Raw genomic sequence first — 22,783 nt, 5'->3', positions numbered from 1 at the left:
AGTCCCCCGGAAAAAGGTGCTTCCGGGCGCAGAAATTCCGACAAGATCATCAAAGGTAAAAAGAAAAAAAATACGTGTTTGAACTAAGACCATTAACTAGGCATTAGACGGAGAAAAAACAAATCAAGTGAAAATTGTATTTTTGACAAAGATAATTGTAATTGAATTCAAGACCTTGTAAAGGATATTTTGAAGAAATGTGTAAAATTTCATTAAGATCCTTTCAGTATTTCGCGAGAAATTTTGAGAACCGAAAACAGAGATTCGAGAAAAAGGGGTTTAAAGTTTTAAGTGACTATATATCTGACCTCGAGCGCGCAACTTTTCAAAGCTGTACCTCTAAAACTATTGTATTACTGGGATCGAATTGAGAATTTAGACCAATATTCTATAGATTTTATATAATTAAATATGACAATTAAATTTTTTTTTTGTGTTTTGAAGCTGTGTAACCCATGTAACCCCTTAAGTTTTATTTTATTCCCTGAAGTGGGTACCTCCTAAACATAACAGTTTAAACTTAACGAGAGAGATAGAAGAGAATTAAAAGAAGACTTAACTAGCTTAATATAATATAATATCAACGTGAGCAATTAGTTGGATGATTTATTGTGTTGTGGTAGTGGTTTTGTTTTAGTCTAATATGTATATGTGCTTTGATCCAATACTCTTCTCTATTATAAGTCTCTTTGCAAGCTCTGGGATTTTGCATTGAACTAAATTACCCAAGTCATATTTTAAACTCCGGTCACATAGTGAAGGATTTAATGGCTACAAACTTACCTGGTGACTAATCTGTACTTTGCGTCATAACGACCCAATTGAATAATTTCTCACTAATCATATAACATGAAAGCTGAAAAATTCGATCAAAACTTAGGCTCGATCCATTTCAATTCAATTAAGTACATAACATCCCGACAGTCCTATATAACGTTATGATAATATGGGTTAATTGGACTACAACCACGCTTACATTTTCTGTATTAAAATGTAAAATTCCATCTGATTCTTTCACTTTCCATATCAAGCTCCAAGGTATGCCCTCTCTTGTCTAAAAATTGTCATTACTAGATCATAACTTTTCAGTAAATCTTAAGAATTCAAAAAATCCGTATAAATACTTCCCCTAGTTCCAATATACCTAATATAAGGATTTTCAAACTTTCAATTGAAATTACACTTTATAGGAGTAGTAATGAAACAATGTCATAGATTCAACCTATAATATAAGTCAATAAGACGTCACATGTAATTGTAAGCCGTTGATGATTTTCCTTGTTCCTTGTAGATGTTTCCTTAGAGACAAGTATTATTTCCTGTAAAACGATTTATTTCCTGCTTTTTCAATAGCGAAATCGGATAGAAATTACTATATCCCAGGAACGACTAGACCCATTTCAACTAAATTTGATGCATCATTTTATCTTGACATTCCTATGCTACATGGTGAAAATGGGCAAAATTGGACTGAAACTACTTCTACTTTCCTTAAAACTTGGTACACGTATTCCTCGGCATCCAAGGGTGGTTCGTATTGCATATGGGCGGATTAGGACTATTGCCACGCGCACATAATGCAGTTAATCGAAGCCCTATTAAACGCCATAACTAAGCCACAAATTAAGATAAAGGTAAGGGAGAGCTAAGTTCGGGTGTAACCGAACATTTTATACTCTTGAAACTTGCAAAAAGAAAATCGGGGACTTACTTTCAGGCGTTGGCAAAACTTTATATTGCCACTAAGTATTGAACTGATTCTACCGGTATCTGGCGGCTTGGGTGGCACAGTTCTATCTCAATGTATTCATTGGTGCTTGATTTGTATGTATACTGGAAACTGATATAATAAGATGGAATTTAAAATTTTGTTATATAGAAAGTAGGCGTGGTTGTGAGCCCATTTTCGCACTGTAACATAGAAATTCCAAAATAATTTAATACACTACATATGTTTGAAATTGGAGAAGCAGGTCCCAAGATATGGGTCTTCAATGTTCACCCATTGTTCAAATTTGATAAAGGATCATACATTTGAATTTAGTGTCTCTGATGCTTTTATTTACTGAGTTATCGTACTTTTAGTAATTTTCATCATAACCGTTAAGATGCTAAATGATTTACTCGGAGCAAGTTTCGTTGTTTAGCTTAAGTGGTTTGAGAGATATGTTATGTAGATTAAACCTTTTTAAAGGGCGGGCCTCTCCCACTTTTTAAAAATTGTCCCCGATCACGCCCATCTACACTCCCCTCTTTACCCTTTTTTTTTTTAAGGAACACGTGTACCAACTTTCATCAAGATATCTCAATTTCTACTCAAGTTATCGTTTTCACGGGCAAACGGTCACTCGGATTTCAACTCATCTCCTCCACTTAATCATTTATATACATGTAACGCTATATCTATCTCGATTAGTTTTAAGTGATGAAAACACCCGTTAGGTGAATAAGACTATTACACTCTGTAGCAACCTGCTGCGAGTGTATAAAACTGTAATTTGTTAGTATGCATTAAAGTGTGAAGTATGGGTTTGGCACCGCCCACTAATAAGGTGAATATATATATCTCGCAAACCACTAAAGTTAAATTGATCAAATAAAATGAAGCATTAAATTTCACTCCCGAGATGTTAGATAAAATGTTATATCTCAGGATTGACCGATATTAACCAAATTTGGTGTATACAACACATCAAAAATGTAAATTCCACATGATTATTTGACATTTCAGTATATATGCATATCAAGTACCAATGAAGACCACGGAATAAAACTTTGTAGTGTGTTCAAGGTATACGATCTCCCATCAAAAATGGTCGGAATCGGAACATAATATTTCAAACCTCCTGATAATAATGTGCCCTTGTGTCGAAAATTGGTATAATCGCGGCAATAGTCCCACTAGCCTTCATATACGTAAGATGAAAATTTTCGAACTTCTGGCTTACTTTATACTGTAATATCGGTCAATATATTATATTATGTGAGTTATCTTAAATAAATTCAGAGTGAGTCTTTTTATCTAGCCTCTTTTTATGATTATTAACTATCCTTGTCCTGATAATGGTTATAATTTAGTCACTTGAATATGAATGATATCAGTTTAAAGACAAAACCTTAATAAAAAGATATATGCACCTCCAGTTACTTTTTCCTTTTACAAATATACCCAATATTTTAAATTTCGTTCCTTTGGTTGAGCTATATCTCATATATCTCAATCGAAGATATATGAATTAACTTAAGCAAGAATATGTCAGTTAGCATTGTGTCATTCGTGAAAATTATAGGCATCTGTATGTTCCTGAATATAGAGGTACTAGATTGATTTTAATGTAAATATGTTAAATACCATGCTTAATTTCTTCGAATAATGAATATTGAATTCTTCGTAAAATAATTTTTATTGTAATATAAAGTTTTGCCAACACCGAAAACCCCGGCTTTGATCTTTGAAAATTGCGAGAATATAAAATATTCGGTTGCTCCCCAAATTTAACCTTCCTTACTTGTTCTAGATTAAAACAGTTCACAGGATTGTGATGTCCTAGATATTGTCAGAATATTTATTTGGCCTAATTATAATATCCAATATAATTACCCTTACATTCACCAAATTATTTTTTTTTAATTTTCCATTTTTCTACGAATTATTTTTGTTTAGGTCACTATGTTGGTTATAATTTTCTGTATTATATATTTGGATATAAATATTCTAATATACTCGTAATACAATTTATTCACATTTTGGTTTCAAATGCCACACTTTCACTACTTTGACTTGTGTACTTTTTTGTTTCGCTTTGTTATAGGCTTAACAATATGTGGAATCGGTAGAAGTTTTGGTACCTGTAGTACTGCGGCACAAAGCGGTGGTCGTAGGCTCGGCAATGGTAGCGGAAACACCGTCAATTCGCAACCTGCTGCAGGGTATCAACATCAGGCGGCCTTGACTCTGCCTTTGGCAACAGCGCTAACTCGCACAGCTGCAATTAAATCGCAATTTTTAGGAAATATTAACTTTTAAACAGGCGTCTAGCACAAATCGCTGATCATTAATCAAATGCTTGAATTTGTCTAGCACATGTTACCGCTACCAGCCACCAGCCAACACTCCGAAAATACCAGGTTAAGACCATCAATCCGCGCAACCAGACCGAAATCGAACATAGAAGTCAGAGCATACCAATCAAGCGAGGCACATACTCAAGTGGTCTATTCGATCGATGCTAATCACACTCTCTACCGTTAGATTAGAGTCGTCTTGAAAACACATACATCCTTAGAGAGAATATTCTCGAATTAGTAGAAAATTTTAAACCCACAACTTACGTAACTATTTGTAGCTTCAGCAGTTAGTCCGTACCTATTATCATACATATATACTCGTACGTATGTAATCCTATAAAGCAAGTTGAAAATAGTCGTAGGAACATACTCGTTGGTAGCCGTTGTTCATTCGTTCGTTCGCTTGTTTGTTGGCTTTTCTGATTGTTGGTTCGTTATTTCACTCGAAAAGTCGTATTAGGCTAGCACTAAAGTTTAAAAATGCAGTTACCCAAGTAGAGAGTAGAGTTAAAAGTTGCGGTTGTAATCAGTCATTTATATAATCATTAAATAATACAGCTATATATCTATTGATTTCACAGTAACAATGGTCACACCAAAATACATACATAAACCTATAATATACACAATATTTAACATAAAAAATTTATGAAATTTATTTGACTTTGATATTCGAATACATGTAAGTTCCTTTATCATATACATAATTATAATTTATTTAATGTAACATTTATAAAAAGTAAACGTATAATGATTTGAAACTTTGCTCTCAGCTCATATTGATATAAAGGTTTTTGAATAGAATTAATTTACCTAGAGAAGTTTTTTGCTAATTTTACAGAGAAGTGACATTTAGTTTTATTAAATGATCCTCTAATTTCTTACTCCTTTTCGATTTATGGTTTTCTCTCAATTTCTTGGATTATAGCATGTTACCAAACTACATTCCTAAAATTCGAAAACTATCGATATTCATGCAATAACAATTAAGCATTTAATTTATTACGAATTCAAAGTTTGATTATCTTTTTATTTAGTAGGTAGTGTGTATACGATTTTCAAAGTTAGCATTTAACAAAAAAACACGACTTTATGATAAATATATATACATAGCCAAAAACTAGAAAGTGAACAAGTAAGAAAATTTATTATTACCAGTATGAAACACATCTAACCAAAATTTTATGTTTGCGCAATAAAACATTATAGCTATGAAAAATAGAATAAACTTATAAAAATCCGTTTACATAAAACTATCATTCTTCACTCAGGCTATAAATTGTTCTGCAAAGTATTGTCATCTCTAAAGCTCTGTAGTCATTAGTATGTGCTGAAATTAAGGTCTGCTATCAAACAAAATTCCTCAGTTTGAAAAAATGGTACACACTCGAATATATAGAGTCTTTAGCAGTTTACAAAGCAGACCCAGAGTAAAAATCTTAAACACAAATTAATATAGCTTGGAACATTCGTGCGATATTTATCCGTATGTACATATTTATATATACGATGTAGGCGCGAAGTAGCACATATTCTAGATTCTCGTACCATTGCAAAAATAACGATGTTAAATACATTAGCACTTATATATATATATTAATATAATTATATATATATATTATAAACTCCATCTGTATTTGAATTAGTAGTGTACGATTATATAGCATTTAATTATATGGTGAAACTCGTTTATATATCAATAAACAATAGTTACATATATAAGCGTACATATGCATATATCTTATATTAACAGACCCTTACATACATCCATATGATATAGATATATAGATAGTACATAGCCTTTCGACTTTTCTTTTATATATATATACATATATTTATTTATATAGCAGTAGACTCATACTTAACACCAAAGTCTTGAGAAAATTTCGACAATTATTTAAGAGTAATTTCTACTTCACATGATAAACCATTAACTAATAGCTATTCCTATTATTGCACCATAATTTATTCCATTTGGTATTTCCAATCCCGTCATTATGCCTTTATTATTTTCAAGACATACATATATACAACTCGTATTTCGAAGCATATCACTTTGATTAGAAAGCTTTACCCAGTTCTTCACAAAGTTCATAATGTTTACTGAAAAGCAAGAGCATGTGGTTTACATATTCAGTCTAAAATATTACGCGCGTAGTTAAAACAAATATTCAATGGAATGAAAACTCCCAAAAAAACTGTAAAAAACTACAAGTGTTAAGAATATATATGTTTAAGGGCGAAGGGGCAACATTTGTACATGGATGAATTGTATTCTTACTGCGAATTTGTTAGTTAAAGAAATTTTTTAAGAAAATAACAAAAAAAAAAAAGCAAATAAATTATCCATCCATTTTTTCTGCGAAACTTGAAGAGCAACACAAAACGAAAATTTTAAAAGCTATGCAAAAAGAAAAATTATAAAACCAAAATGCTAAAAATAATATACACGTACATATATTTAAGAAGCTTTACATGAAGAATTAAAAACATTTTACCTATAAAGAATCTAAGTGCAGATTGAACACAAGACACTGGCGTATCGACAAGAAGACGGCTTTAACTGGCACCAATAATTTGACAGGCACTCGGCAAGGCTGATTTTGAATTAGCCAATTAATTAATTAAAAGTCTATTCAAGAATTTTGATATAATTTAGGGTTTCCGTTATTTCCCAAGTTGATTGTGCTTTAGCAAACGCTTCCTGAGGTCTCAGTATTTGTCCTAAAAATAAGGATCCAACGTAAACAAGCTGTTTATTTTCTATTTAAGCCGTGCCTAAATCATATCTTTTTTGATATTTTGCATTACGCGTGTAAATCCAGAAAAAGAAATATTCTAATAAAAAATGTTCCCTTCTACAAGAAATAATGTATTGATTTTTTCCATGAAAGTATTCCTTTAATAGTTATAGGCAGTTAAAGTTACACATCAAGTGTACAGAGCATTCATACAATTGATTTATACATACATTTGGTGTTATCATACGACATGGAGTACCATAAGAATACAGTATATAAATTTAACTTAAGAGCGGAAAATCTTGTATTAGAATATCACTTTTTCAAAATTATAGACTTATTTCCTATTAAGTAAAAATTTATTGCAAAAGATCAAATAATTTTGCACGGTTTAAATTGAAAATAAATAGCTATTTAACGTCGAATCCTCTTTTTTAAAAAAAAAAACTCAAACTTCAGAGGGTGTTTCGAAAAATACAATCAACTTGAGAAAACAAGAACACACTCATATACATTCAGTACTTTATTTCCGTTGAAAGCTATTGTTGAGCTTGTATACGTTTCTCGCACTAGCATCGCTCTTTGGCGTTGAGAGACACTTCCAAGCATCCAATCAAGTCAGCTCTGCTGAGTGGAATGCGCTCTGCTGTTGCGTTTAAGATTAGCTAACTCTACACATATGCTCGTCAAGGTTTGGATGATAAACGATTGATATAAAATGTTACTTAGATATCGATACACTCTTATAAATTAAGGTGGTTGAAAAAAAAATAAATTGTTTACATGAAATACATTTATTGACCGCTAAAAGCATATGCACATGAGAAAATTAAGGAATCAAAAAAGAAAACTAACAACAAATAAGTTAGATAAAACGTAAGAAAATAAAAACCAAAAAGTAATTGAATGAAATTTGTTGAACAACGGCTTTGCATAGTTATAACGCTTAATTGTACATTCAATTGCTTTATGCAACAATAAATGCCCATTCTTAACCGTACAAAAACTAATTGAAACCGAATGTGGTCGGGTAGGAAGAAATTTAAAAATGTTTACGTACATAAATAAATCAAGTGTATGAATTCTTTAAGAAACTCTCATAAAACTGCTTAAAATTATACATACACATTATAAGCAGACACAATTACATACTCACATACATATATATTTATTCTGTGATTTTAATATGATGTATTTAAAATGCAAATGAACGAGATTTAAGGCAATAAAAAATATTATTTGCTTGCTCTAATCATAAATCCGCTAACGAAAAATAATCAATAAATGCTTGGAAACATATGCTCGTATACAAAAATAAGCCGATTGTTTAACTCATTTTGCTTGGAATTTCAAAAAGGGAAGAAGAATTCCTATGATTTCTGCCTTAATATAAACCAATCTATCTCAGTTTCATTTAACGGTCACCCTAGAATAGTGCACGAATATTCGCAACATCTTTTGGCGTTAAAACGGTTTGTGATCCTCCTGAACGCGGTGCATCATTTGTGCCGTAGTACATTGTATAGGCTGAGGCAGGTTTGTACGAAGGACGCAGTGCGCGCGACTTGCGGAATATTAATGGAGTAGTTTTTACACACCGAGTTTTTCTATTTTCGGGTTATATATCATTGTCAAATGGTGGAATATGTAAAATATACAATGGTCGTCCAATATACACCTACTTCGTAAAATTGAAAAATTCTTTTAAATCGAATGATATTTTTTACCTATTATAAAACCACATTAAACCTCATTTGCCGTATCATCTGATTGAGTAGTGGAATCTTGTGCATGGTCACTTGCATTAGATTCTGACCACCATCACAATTCCACTACTAAATATCTGCGATTCCAACTGAACACTAGGAAATTAATTTACAAAACTGATAACTTAAAATAACCAATATCAAAGGCTTAGCATCTTCTGCTGCCATCTTATGATAGAATTCTTTGACAGCTTTTCGTAAGGAAACTCCGATAGAGTTACAGCATGGAAAATATTAGCACGTTTTAAAGATTCTGAGATATTATCTGTTCCAGTAGAAATAACTTTACTATTGTAAAAAGGCAATTTCTGTAATGAATCTATGAATCAATGAAATTTCCAAAATGAAAATATTCATCCAACCAAACGTCGAGTTGATATAGGTAACGGGTAGCAATTTGTTTTTGAATGGTCTCGGGAAATCCTCCAATTGTCGAGAAGTAGTAATTTCTTGCTCTTAATTTCCCGAAGCATTGGCGCATGCTAAAAATGTTAACTTTTCTTTGGTGTTCTTTCTTCCGGGTGTAGCTGCTTCTTCAGGAAGAGCATATGCTTTTTCGGAAAGCAAATTTTCGATAAAAGTACTTAGCTTCCTTATAAATGGCTCCACACTATCTACGTTAGATGACAACTTTTAACCACATCCTTTAAGAAAACGTTTTCCGAAGTTTTTTTAGTACTTAGTCATCCCACCAACATTTGCAAAACAATTTCTCTCGTTGAATTTAGAATGAAACTTTAACGCCATTGCCTATAAAATGGCACTACTATTAGGCATTAGGTTTCGACGTTGAGTCATAAACCATTTATAGAGGGCCTACTCCATTCTAGGAAATTCACATTGTTCAAGGGACTTACGTGCTGATTTCGTGCGATTCGTTTTTAGAACGTAATCCTCGATTTTAAATCTGATTTTTTTTTATAGTATAAGCCGACGACTTTGGAATTCCATTTTTCGCTGATATGGCCTTTTCGGTGGAATCGTCTAAAATCTTTAGTTTATTTTCCAATGATAAACGCTTTTTTTTGACATTGCACTTTCTAAACCAAACAAAATATAACCAATCACACAAAAAAACTGAATGAATTACGTTTAAATCAAAGTCAATGGAAACTTAAAAAAAAATTATATTTTCTGCAGATGTTATACAATAACTAAACTTAAGTTAAAATCTTTGTTTTTTCTAAGCTTGTGAGGTTCAAGATAAAAGTATAGCAGCGTTGGCAATACCGAATAATTAAAATTCTTAGCGTTCGTTATCTAAAAACATCAGTAAGATAATTTTGATGGTTCGCTAAACCAAAAATTCGTTATTTCGAAAATTCGATATACTGGGCGACCACTTTATATTTACACATTAGGGCTCTTTAAATTATTCGAATTACCCGAAAACTGTTTATTCGAATATCCGGTTTGTAACCGTTCGACCGAATATTAACCGAATAGTCGTTCAACTGCGAATAACCGAATAGTTGCTCTGCGAGTATTTGAATAAATAAAAATTGCTTGAAATCCAAACAGCCTTTGATTTTGCTTTTTGTTTTTTTTAAGGAACGCTTACTATTCGAATAGTACACAACGAACGGTTAACCGAATATTATTATTCGATTAATGACCTATCTGATTAAACCGGTTAGTCGATTAGTCGAATACCAAGAGCTCTAATACATATATGTATGTATATATAGATTGGGATAAACATACATACATATGTAAATATGTCTCTTAATATACATATGTATGTCGTTTTGACATCATATGTACGTTCAGTGTAAACATGGATTATGTCCAAAATATTAAAATTAAGACCCTAGGTATCGGTGTACGAGTTTGCACACATCCTACGACAACTACTAGGACCGAATTGCATGAATGGAACTAAATATGCAGCTTTAAGGCGACCAACTAGGAGATGCATGGAACCGCCACAGAGAAGTTACGTAACATGGCAGATAAGCGCCCGGCAGACATCAATAAGGTCAGCTAGTCCTCAATTACTAGACTAGAGCAGTTAAATAAATATTTTGTACTTTTGAAATTTGCAATTATAGACAATTAATGTTGTTAATGTATCCAGAAACCGTTTGTTCTCTCCATTAATTAATTTTTCATATCGAAAATATATCGATTAACTTAGCGCAATTTTTTAATTAGTATGAAATGTATTTTAATGAAAATAATGTTGTATTATGTACTTAACATATGGTAGCTAGAGGTATGTTTATATATACATAAATCCATTGTACTGTACTTAAATACAACATGCAATTGCCATAGTTTGTATGAAAGCATACACATACACATAAGATTGTCTGTTGATTGTTGATTGCTCTGTAAACTGTACTCAGCTGAAATTATATAAAGTATGTAACTAATGAAAAGACCATAGATTGGAATTATGTAGTAAATAGATTTAATGATATGCATAAAACCAAACTAATGTACTCATATACAAATTTATTGCTATATATGTATATAGACATATACCTGCATACATACGCACATTTCATAACCAAAGCCACATTTAACTAGTTCCACATATAACCCCAAGTATATGTATGTATATATATTATATATATGTAGAAATGTATGTAAAGCTTATTTGCTTAGTCAGTTGAAACCAAGTTGCTCTGTATATGTGTATGTATCCAATAGTCAAGTATCGTACTAGTTTGAAAGATCCAGTTACAAACCAGTGAATACCAAACTAGCCCGAAAAAGTATTGACTGCTACTAGTTGTAAATTATACATTAAGTGAGTAATTTATTTAAGATCAAGGGTTTTTGGGTCAGTTGTTTTAATTATATTTATTTTTAGTGTTTCTTTTAATGCAAAAAATTTACAAAAGTAACTAAAAACGTTATCTTAGTGTATTAGATGTTATAATGAATTAGTATGGAACTGATATATTATGTATACATATATTAAGACAATTGACATCTAATAGGTACCAAGAAGCAAGAAACAAAAAAAGGCTGATTACTTGTATGGAAAAAGACAGCCGGTTAGTTAATCGGACCTGCACTGGACACTGGTTCTATAGTAATTCATTACTAGTTGATTTCGCTGCAGAGTTGTAACAAGTCCTAATGGCATATATGTTCGCAACATGTGTACGTGAATACTATATGTATTTAAATATTTGTTAAATTACAACTAATAGTAATTGTGTATTCATTGCATTCAAACGTACAAATGTCTGTTCCACAGCTACATTTTTGCAATTCAATAAGAATTATTGGTTAGACGCGAAATATTCTAATTGTTTTTCATTTGGTCATTTCCTCTGCCCTATGTAAACAACCAAATAACTTGCATTATTTTTACGGTTCAATAAAATTTAATTATTTACAAACTAATAAACTAAATTATTTCAGCAAAAATCTTAAATCGATTAAATACTGTGGTTTTTACATGAAAATTGTCATAAAATGAAATATTATGTAGCGATAGAATGCAATATTTTCATATTTTGTTAAATTTTCATGGAGAAATAATAAAAAATGCGTCAATGGCAACTCTGAAGCGGAAAAAAGTTAAATTGCGGTGCCCCTCATAACTTGGTAGCTGGATCACTCAAAATCAAAAAGTGAAGATCCATTTGTTATACAATAGTTTTCCCTAGGTATCGCCGATAGGGTTTTTTGAAATTTACATTTTTCATTTTTTTGTTTTTTGTTTTATAGACACTGTTTTGGATATTTGACAAATTATGTACAGAAATGTTGTTCAAAATTTTCGAAGGATCGGTGGAATAGTTTTGAAGTGACTTTAAAACGTGAGTTATCAGAAAAACGCTTTAAACATTCTTAAGACAGGTATGAAAATAGCCATAATTTTGCGCCAATTGACTTGAAATTTAAAAACCCTACTCCTTCCTTAATGCAAACACTTTTTTCTCACTTCCCACAGATGGGACAAAATAATGATTAATATTTTGAAAATATCCTTATCAAGGTTTTTTTCCGGTTCAGTGTACTTTTGATATATAAATCGTTTTTAAAATATTATTTTAAAAGTTGTTCCAGAGAATAATAAATTTCGAGAAATTAAAAAATTGAAAAGCTACTTACACTTAAAGTCTGCTCAAATACATTCGAATTTAAATTATCAGGACTTTTGAACTTTGGAGAAATTGTATTGTTCCATATCGCTTTGACAAGGTTTTTCCTTTTAATATTTTTATACTCTCGCAACCTGTTGCTACAGAGTATAATAGTTTTGTTCACCTAACGGTTGTTTGTATCACCTAAAACTAATCGAGTTAGATATAGGGTTATGTATATATAAATGATCAGGATGAAGAGACGAGTCGAAATCCAGGTGACTGTCTGTCCGTCCGTCCGTCCGTCCGTCTGTCCGTCCGTGCAAGCTCTAACTTGAGTAAAAATTGAGATATCTTTATGAAACTTGGTAGACATGTTTCTTGTTACCGTGAGACGGTTGGTATTGCAGATTGTCGTAATCGGACCACTGCCACGCCCACAAAACGCCATTAATCACAAACAAATAACTTGCCATAACTAAGCTCCGCAATAAGATACAAGACTGTTATTTGGTACACAGGATCACATTAGGGAGGGGCAGCTGCAGTTAGAACTTTTTTTTAAAAAGTGGGCGTGGTCCCGCCTCTAATAGGTTTAATGTGCATATCTCCTAAACCGCTAATGCTATAATAACAAAATTCACTAGAAGCAAATGTTTTTAGCACTTCTATTGACGGTGTAAAAATAGTTGAAATCGGGTGGCAACTCCGCCCACTCCCCATATAACGGTACTGTTAAAAACTACTAAAAGCGTGATAAATCAAGCACTAAACACGCCAGAGACATTAAATTTTATCTCTGAGATGGTATAAGATGACTTTATAGGAACCGCGTTCAAAATTAGACAGTGGGCATGGCACAGCCCACTTTTAGGTGAAAACCCATATCTTGAGATCTGCTTAACCAATTTCAACCAAATTCGGTGCGTAACGTTCTTTTCATGTTTCTATGTTATAGTGCGAAAATGGGCGAAATCGGATTACAACCACGCCTATTTTCCATATGACACCATTTTAAATACCACTTGATTCTTTCACTTTCCACTATGCAAATCAAGCAACAATAATTATATCGGCGTAAAACTTTGCGTGAATAATGCAATTAAAGTATGCCACCTTGCGGCCAAAAATTGTCTAAATCGAACCAAAACTGTTCAAGCCCCTAAGTACTAAATATGTGGACCCCAGTGCCTATAGTTGACCTTCTACCGAAAATATCAGTCAATACACAAAGAAATCTCAAACGAGTATACCATTTGACTTTGCGAGAGTATAAAATGTTCGGTTACATCCGAACTTAGCCCTTCCTTACTTGTTTTGAATAAAGTTTATTGCAAACTTTTGCGTTAAGGATCAAGCTTTATAGCAGCTCCAAAGTTGTTACTTATTCTTTTATAGTTTTGATAGTAAATTAAGTAGCAACAATAACAGGAATTATATTGAAAAGTTGTAATACAAAAAACTTTGTTTCAAAAATACTGAAAATTTATTAGTTCTTATATTCTCTCTGATGAGGCATGATTACCATCATTCTCAATAACAATCAATCAATTTAACTCTTAGCCAAACATTAATTTCGTTTCTAAAATAAGATATTATGTATTTCCACACCTCTGCAGGAATACTCCATATGCGTTATTATATAATGAGTCTGGGAATCAGTAAGCTCATATTTTCTGTAATGTAGAGCTTTATTTGTGAAAAATTATAAAACCTCTGGTTCAAGTGAAAGTTTTATACTATTTCAATCATTGGTATATTTAGATATATACATATTCGCTAATGGTAGCGCTAAATTCTACAGAAAAAATATAGTTCTCTAATCTGGGCCAAATATGGGCGAAATTATTTTTTAATGGAATGGGCGGACACACCGTCGGGCATCTCATAATGATTATTTGAGTCAAAAATTATATTTCTTTTAGATGTCAGTTGATAAAATATTTGCGGATAGTTCTCAAATCTAAAGCATCGGCTAACCATCGATATGCTTCCTTTATTCCTATGTTTAGTTTTGCAAAGCCACTTTATACCATCAAAGTTTAATATGGAAATCCATTAACAAGACGAAAGCTAATGGTGAAAGATTATTTTTAAATAAATTCACTTTTTATAAATCCAATGAGCATATTATGACATTTAAAAAACATCTCTTATACAATTTTTTTCCAAATTATTGACGAGCTATTTTCAACAAGGGTTATTGAGTACCTTACATGACTTGAATATATTATGTGGACCTGTAAAATCTTCTAGGGTTCTTAGATGCGTCTAATAGAAAACTGGTTTTTCATCATAATAACGTATGCAATGCTTATATAAGTTCTAATAATGGTTTCATAATTAGGTATTAACCACTATATAATCAATTAGTTTAACTTTTTCGTAGTATATTTTTATATGTATATGTATTTGTGTTAGGGGTAAAATTTATATGCATAAAGTCTTGGGTATTTTCGTTAACATTTACAACCGACAAAATCTATCTTTTGCATTTTTTCTATTTGAGTTACGTATACAAATACATGCATAAGTAGTTGATCCTGTTCCAGTACTCTTAAACATCATAACCACTAACCACTTTACTCGTTACGTGTTTGCCTACATTTTTACACTTTTTACTAATGATTAGTTCATTCTGTTTCGTTCTTAAAACAAATACTTACTCATATATTCGTAAATTCAATTCAATACCCGTATTAAGTACGTTTGTAACTTTTTTAAATACTCAAGAAATATTAAAAATATACCGTCGAACTAGTTTTGCAATTCATAGCTCAGTGGTAGCGAAGTTATTTGACCAACGTAACTAACGCATCTTACTTTCAACTTTCTTTCTCTTTTCTTCTGTTCATCGCATGTTCGCCCCGCCCCCAATATATGAAATAATTAGTGGATCTAACTAATGGACAACTTACTCCGAACAACAACACGCCTCTTCTCACTCAGGCTCTTTCAGGTAAGTTTAAGCAATTACAAATACTAATATTTTTTTTTTGTTGCCCTGGATATCTTAATAAATTTTGTGTGTGTCCAAATTACGAATTTATTTCTGAAAATATTAAATGTGCTCTTGTTTTATAATATTATATTATATTTTGATCTAATATTTGACAATTACTAATATTTTGAAAATTATCGGCATGTTAGTAATAAAAATTTAGTTTTCCAGTCATGATTGGGGTTCTGTGCACCTTTTTCACGCATACACCCATCACTTGATCTCCACTGTCAGGCTTCTTATCGAAAGTATTGGAAAAATTATGTGGAAGGTTTTTAGATTTTAGCATAAATCATCGTGGAGATATCTAGAACTCCAGTCTACCAAGAGTCCTGTTTTACTCAGTGAAAATCTCGCTTCCGTTTCAAAAGTAATTCGCATGGGCTACTCAGAAACAATGACGTCGCCAAATACCCAGTACAGTCTAACAATGAATGTGAATATCATGGTGAAACATGTATGTACACCAAAATTGTTTTCTCAAAATGAACTCAGTGATTTAATTCATGTTCAATTTAGTAATGATAAAACAACTTAATGTGCTTGTAGAAAAGTTGAAAGGGGGAATATTTGATACAGCAATTAATGAGAGATACAGATCTTATCAAAGTTATAAATGATTTATTAAATGATACCGACCATCTATTCATCAATCATTGCTGCAATAAACATTTTGAAATAGACTCCAAATGTTTAAAAATGAATAGTTTTACTTTTCCTGCCATGTTATGGCATCCATCTTGATGGATATAATGATATTCTCTTTGTTTTTCCGAATAAGCTTCCAAATTATTTTTAAATTTATCTAAATGAGAATGTAGCAAGTGCATCTTTAAAGACATACTATATGAGATGATTGAAAAATTCGTATTCAAGTCAGTGATAGTGATCAGCTCGTCATAATTGTCAGCCCTATGGTTTCTAAGAAAACCATGCACTACTGCCTTAAACATATTCAAGGCTTTTTTCTCCTCATTGCTATGTAACTTCGGGAAAATATCACAACCAATAATATTTTTATTTGAGGGCCTACAAATATTTCAATTTTTATTATCGCCCAAGCTTTAGATAAAAATCCTTTAATATTCAAAATTCTCTCCAAATTCTCGACAGTACCAGCCTAAGGTAAATCGTAACGTATTGAGTGAAATCCATTATTTTTGCATGAATTGAAGGCTTTAATTACCATAGTTTAATTACCAAAGGCTTTAATTGCCATAGTTAGAATGATCCGACTTAGATCAAATATGAGCCGTTTTGTTCGATAACTTGTTGCCATTGGCAAAAAATTGAGACAGTCGCCAAGCCTCTATTGAAGCGAATTCTGCACCAGCAAAATTGTTCGCCATGAACAGGAACAGATGGTAATCACTTGGTGCCAGGTCCGGACTATAGAGTGGATGCATAAGAACCTCCCAATCAAGCTTCCGGAGCTCCTGGCGAGTCACTATCGATGTGTGTGGTCTGGCGTTGTCCAGATGGAACACAATTCCTCTCTTTTGGCCAAAGCTGGCCGCTTCTGGGCGATTGCTTTCTTCAGACGGTCCAATTGATGACAGTACAGTTCCGAGTTAAGAGTTTTGCCGTATGGGAGCAGCTCCTAGTAGATAATACCCTGCCAATCCCACCAAACACACAGCAAAACCTTCCACTTTTTATCGCCAGTCACCAACCGCTTCAAAAATAGGTCAATTCAGCAGCGATTCAGAGATGGAAATTCGGTTCATGACTGTTTTTCATATCCAGCCTTATTCAAATGGTTCCAAGCGCTTTTTGAGCAATATTTAGCTCTTGGGTAATCGAAACAGTGCTTACAATGTCCATGATTTTATCAACATTTTCGACAATTGACCTTCCAGTCCGTGGTGCATCTTTGACACCGAAATTACTTAAACGGAATCGACGAAACCAAAATTGCGCGTGATTAGATTTTACAGTATCAGGACCATAAACGCTATTGACATTTTCAGCCGCCTGCCTTGCGTTTTCGACCTTATCGAAGAAAAACTGTAAAATTTAGCGTATTTTCTCTTTGCTTAGTGTCCATCTTTGACACGCTCACGCTCGAACAAAACTGAATCAACCAATCACAAAACTGTCAGAAAAGCTATTTTAATATGAAATGTCATCTTTCTAGCGTAATACCTATCGGACTTGTACAACGCGAGATACAGATAAATTACGCCATCTATTGGAAAAATAATGGATTTCTTTTTACTATACCTCATATTATAACCTAATTAGTGTTATCAAAATAGTTAATAATTATTATAAAAAAGAGAAAATATACTCACCATCCTTAACATATTTGCAAGAGTAACATGAAACATGTGGATTCCATTTTTTGTGCTGATATTTAACAGATAGATTGAAGAAAGCTTGATATGCAAACCAAATCTTTAAATTTTTACTTAAATCATACTTTTTCTCTCTCACTTTAATGAATTCGCTGCAAATATAGCAAAACGAGTCAGCCTCTCGTTTACAACTTCCCGTAGACATTTTGTACTGGTTGTTCCAAAAACAAAATTATGAAAAACATTCTTCCTCTACAATTGGCAAACATATACTGTTGTACATAACGAGCGATGCAAGTGACACTATCTCGTGTGCAAAACAGTTTTGTTTTGTTGGGCTGTATAATTAATCTATAATAATATTATAAAGAGCAAAGATTTTATTGTTTTTTGTGTTTGAATTGAATAGGCTCCAAAACTAATTGACGGATTTGAAAAATTTGTTCGCCGTTAGGAAGCTACTCTCTCCGATGAACATGGGCTATACTTTATTTAACAAAAAAAGGGATCCTTACTACCGTGCGCTGCGAATACTATTAATTATGAAACAACAAATTTACAAAAAATGTCGCGACACCATATGTCTAACTGTTATAGTGACGTCACGTCACGTGTTCTTTTGTTTAAAACAAAGTACAAAGTAAAATGACGCCTCTGCAAAAACCCTTTATTTGTACCTTAGTATTAATCCTTATGAAAATGAATTACTTCATATTCAAGACTAATTCAGTACCTTTATAGAATGTTTCGAATTATTCAATTCGGACATTCCATTCGAAAGATGTCACGAATTTAAAAATGTAAGTATTAGAAAAAAGTCGTGTGATGAGTGGCGACCCGCTTGGCTTGGCTGGAACATTATCTGCGATATAAGCGTAATTGAGCCACCGGCGGGAAGTCCATATCTTGAAATAAAGTGCAGTGCGGCTCATATGCACAGGTGGTCCCCCTTTCGAAGCGGAGTTCGATGTTCACATCTCATTTTCTATATGTGGTCTTCTTCCTCCAAGTGGGATAGCTAATAAAGTGATCTGCTAGTATTTGCAATCGTTTCCATAGATTTTTGATTCGATGTATTGTCTCAAGATTATTCCCATAGATGAAAGTTTTAGTTCAGTTTATAAGGAACCTAAAATATATGTACATGTTGTGTCGTTTCACATTTTGTTAATATTTCGTATCGATGGTGGAACCTTGTTTCATCCATTCTCACATAACGAATTCGACTTAATTGAGATTGAACAGCTTTTTGTACAGCACTTACGCATGTTAAAATATTCATAAACGTCTTGTCCAAAACTTTCCGAATATCTTTAGAGTCCTAACTATTTCGATAAACTTTAATTTACGGTCATCCAAAATAATTTTCATATCTGACAGCGTGATCAGACATGTTTTTGGAAGATTACTTGTAGGTTTAGCTACAAAACATGTAGATTCAATTCTAGTAACGCCCTCTCATAGAAACGCTATGAAATTCTATTTTCTGAACGTCAATGGTAAAACCAATATAAGCAGTGGATGTAAGAGGATGTAAGAAAACTTGCAATTTTAAAAACCATAGAAAGATTTTGAAAAATGTTCCTCGAAACTTTTATTAGAATTCTTGTGAAATTATAAGAAATTATATTGAAGATAACTGGGACTCAGTTAAAAATTAAATATAAATAATCATCCATCGAAACTATAGATAGACAGAGTATTACTTTACTTAGAGAACATATATATAATTGACTTCGATTGCACCGAAGCTACAATACCATTCACAAATACAAAAGATTCCTTAGACTAACACTCACCGATCCAAACAGGGTTAGATCGCCGAAATAACAGCCCTTGGCCGGATGAAATCCGGGTCAATTCCGGTAACGTATAACCGGCTGTTGTGGGAATTTATTTCTACATATGTCCGACCCCGTGTAAACAGCCCGTTTCTTGGGCCTCCCGTTAGCTGACCTCGACGACAACCAAACTATCACTTACCATCCAAGCGAAGACTAGATAGCCGTTACAACAACAACAAAAGATTCCTTACAAAAACTTGATTTTGATCATTCAGTTTGTATAGCAAATCTATGCTATAGTGATTCGATCTGAGCTATTTCTTCGGAGATTGCACCATTGCCTTAGACGAAAATATGTGCCAAATTTCTTAAAGATATCTTCTCAAATGAAACAGGTTTCCATACGAAAACTTGATTCTGATCGGTCAGTTTGTATGGCATCTATATGCTATAGTGGTTCGACATCGACGATTCGCCAAATGCACAGCAGTCCCCTTAGTGAGAAAAGGACAGGTGCAAAATTTCATATCGATAGCTTAAAAACTGAGGGACTAGTTAGCGTATATACAGACAGATGAACATGCTTAAATCGTCTCAGCCTGTTATGCTGATAATTTATATATACATATATTTTAAAGCGTATCCGCCGTTTCCTTCTGGGTGTTACAAACTTCGTGGCAAACTTAATATACCTTGTTCAGGATATAAAAAGGTACCAAAATATTTCCAAATTTCATAATACTTCATCAAGGTAGTTGACAACTAACTGAAGGAGCAGACTTGATTTAAGAAGTTTGTCGTATTGTTCTGACATAGATTAATAATAGTCGAAAAAAATATTGTTATTATTTGAACTCAAATAGAATATTAAGTAACTGTTAAATTAACATTTTAATATATAAATGTATCGTATAAATATAAAATTTTTGAAGAAAAAAACATTTTTCTGATAAAAAAAATTCAGAAGTTCGCACTATTAAGGGCGACAAAATTTTAAAGGATCCAGTACTTACTACTCATTACTAATATACATTTTTTTCAGTGATGAACAATTATCAAGCTGCCGCTGCAGCAGCCCATAGCTTTGGACCTTCCGCTTCTCCCCATACTGCGACTACGCGGCAAGGTTTCCCTTCGACTAACTCTCCTGGGCCCACCATTGACATGTACAGCTCAACTGGTGCTGACAACGTCGGCTATGTACAGGCAACAAGCCCACAACCTTCTGGATTTCCTATAGCTGTGAGTCGGGCACCATTAAACTATAGTCCGGTAAGTCAAATTGGAATATTGTTTAATACGGAATATCTGAAACAACTAGATTTATTTGCTCTAATTTCTCTAATTAAAACTGGTGACGCAAAATAGTAGTTTCCTTTTCTAATAAATATGCTTATTATTTTATGAAATTATGGAAATAACTACGAACTTGTGCAACCACTTTTCAGACCATATTTGTCGATTCGAGAATTTTTTTACGTTTCACATAGTATCAAAGCATATTTAATAATTTTAAAACCATATAAATAGTTCAAGTAAAATTTCGACAGTTCAGTCTTTATTCTTGGAAATATTTTTTTTAATATATTCAAGTACCACACAACTCACTAAATATTCAGTTCACTGTTTTACGTAAGTAATATCCCATGTTTAATTGAATGTTCTACAAAATGGTTTAAGCAGACTATAAACTTTAAATGGTATATTATTGAGTTCTTTTCAATATAGTTATATATTTTTCATATACAATTTTGTTGGTCAGTCATACAAAATATTTCACAATTAATAAATGAAGGATCTATTGCTTTCTCTTTTTCTCTACCTCTTTCTTTTTCTTCTTTTGCTTTGCACAGATATATTCGTTGAACTTTGCGATGGCTAACATATAAAATGAATAAGACTGATTAACCAACAAAACATAGAAAGAAATATAAGCAGTTGCACAAGGTAGGCGGAGACTAAAGCTGAATTCAAGATTTAGCGCAGAAAATGTTTTTATTTTTAATTACATTAACGTATTAAAAGAGCTTTAGTATGTTTAGTTTATATCTGGTGGACCTGATTAACATCTGCTTTTAAAACTTTCGGAAAACAATTTGTTCTTATAAATTCACTATCATCAAAAGCTCTGTTGGCCAACAAAACCTCGGATAATTATTAACGTCTCTCTTGTTTATTGCTGGAAGCTTTTGGTTACAGATTCTTGAAATTTGGTTTGATTTTAATCTATAACAGACCTCAAGAAACCCATGACACCGACATCCCACTACTAATATGATCAGCATTAGATACTTCCAGAACTGGTTAGTATGTATTCGGGCGACACATTCCAAATATTTATCGTCCCACAGCTCTAAGGTGGCACGTATGAATTTTTACTAGTATATTTCTCATTTTCCTCCACGAATGTTTACAACATCAACAATACTACGTTATTATTATTAATGTATATGTGCATAATAAGATAATCTTAAAAAAACGTTACCTTTAAATTTGTTTAACTTGTGAACAAATTGGATTCAGTGTTGTATTTTAAGGTCAATCATCCACCATGAACTAAGTATTCTTTCGACGTTAGCTTTCAGACTGTTTTCGGGGTCGGGGTATTTTCTTTCCTTCTTTTCTTTTCGTTCTCAAATTTAACAATTTGACGAACGGTCATATCAGACATTGTTAGGTAAAATAATTTTCTTGCCCCTTTTGGTGTGTAACATTGTCAACCCGAGAGCTATCTCTCTTTCAGAATCTCGCGCGCGACAGTTCGTCAGATTGCACAGTGTGAGTAAACTTGACGAACATACATACTCGTATAATAAAATAACTGCTTCGGAATTTTAACCTAAAGTTTATTTAGTTTAAATATTTTTGGAAAGCAAAATAAAAATGTTCTAACATGTTTTCTTTGATTTTTTCTTAAAATGTAATAAATGAAATAATGTCTTTTTTTCTTTTTATGTAAATTAATTAAATATAAATTATAATTAAATTAAACAAAACTTTTTCATTTTTCTCTTTCTATTTTCTTCTGTCCTGTCTATCAACTTCGTTATTATTCTGCTATCTGCCTCTTCCCGCATTCG

At 32.5% G+C, this 22,783-nt stretch overlaps 1 protein-coding gene across 8 annotated transcripts in view; it reads left to right on the top strand.

The window, feature by feature from the left end:
- LOC106619204 (RNA-binding protein 6) overlaps positions 1 to 22,783 on the top strand; it is a 425,212-nt gene that overhangs the window by 393,201 nt on the left and 9,228 nt on the right. For 6 of the 8 annotated variants that reach the window (XM_036360378.2, XM_036360376.2, XM_036360379.2 and 3 more), the window contains 2 exons: positions 15,515 to 15,580; positions 20,746 to 20,975. In XM_036360378.2, the coding sequence (XP_036216271.1) occupies positions 15,515 to 15,580; positions 20,746 to 20,975 (296 nt within the window). Of the gene's footprint in view, positions 1 to 3,812; positions 8,128 to 15,514; positions 15,581 to 20,745; positions 20,976 to 21,556; positions 21,651 to 22,783 lie in introns of those variants that run through there. The other 2 variants (XR_011397026.1, XM_070111670.1) reach the window with 2 other exon arrangements.

This window comes from Bactrocera oleae, chromosome 6, assembly GCF_042242935.1.
Source record: "Bactrocera oleae isolate idBacOlea1 chromosome 6, idBacOlea1, whole genome shotgun sequence".
NCBI classification, from domain to species: domain Eukaryota; kingdom Metazoa; phylum Arthropoda; class Insecta; order Diptera; family Tephritidae; genus Bactrocera; species Bactrocera oleae.
The sequence above is the reverse complement of the archived record's forward strand: the minus strand, read 5'-3'. Positions and strand labels throughout refer to the sequence as shown.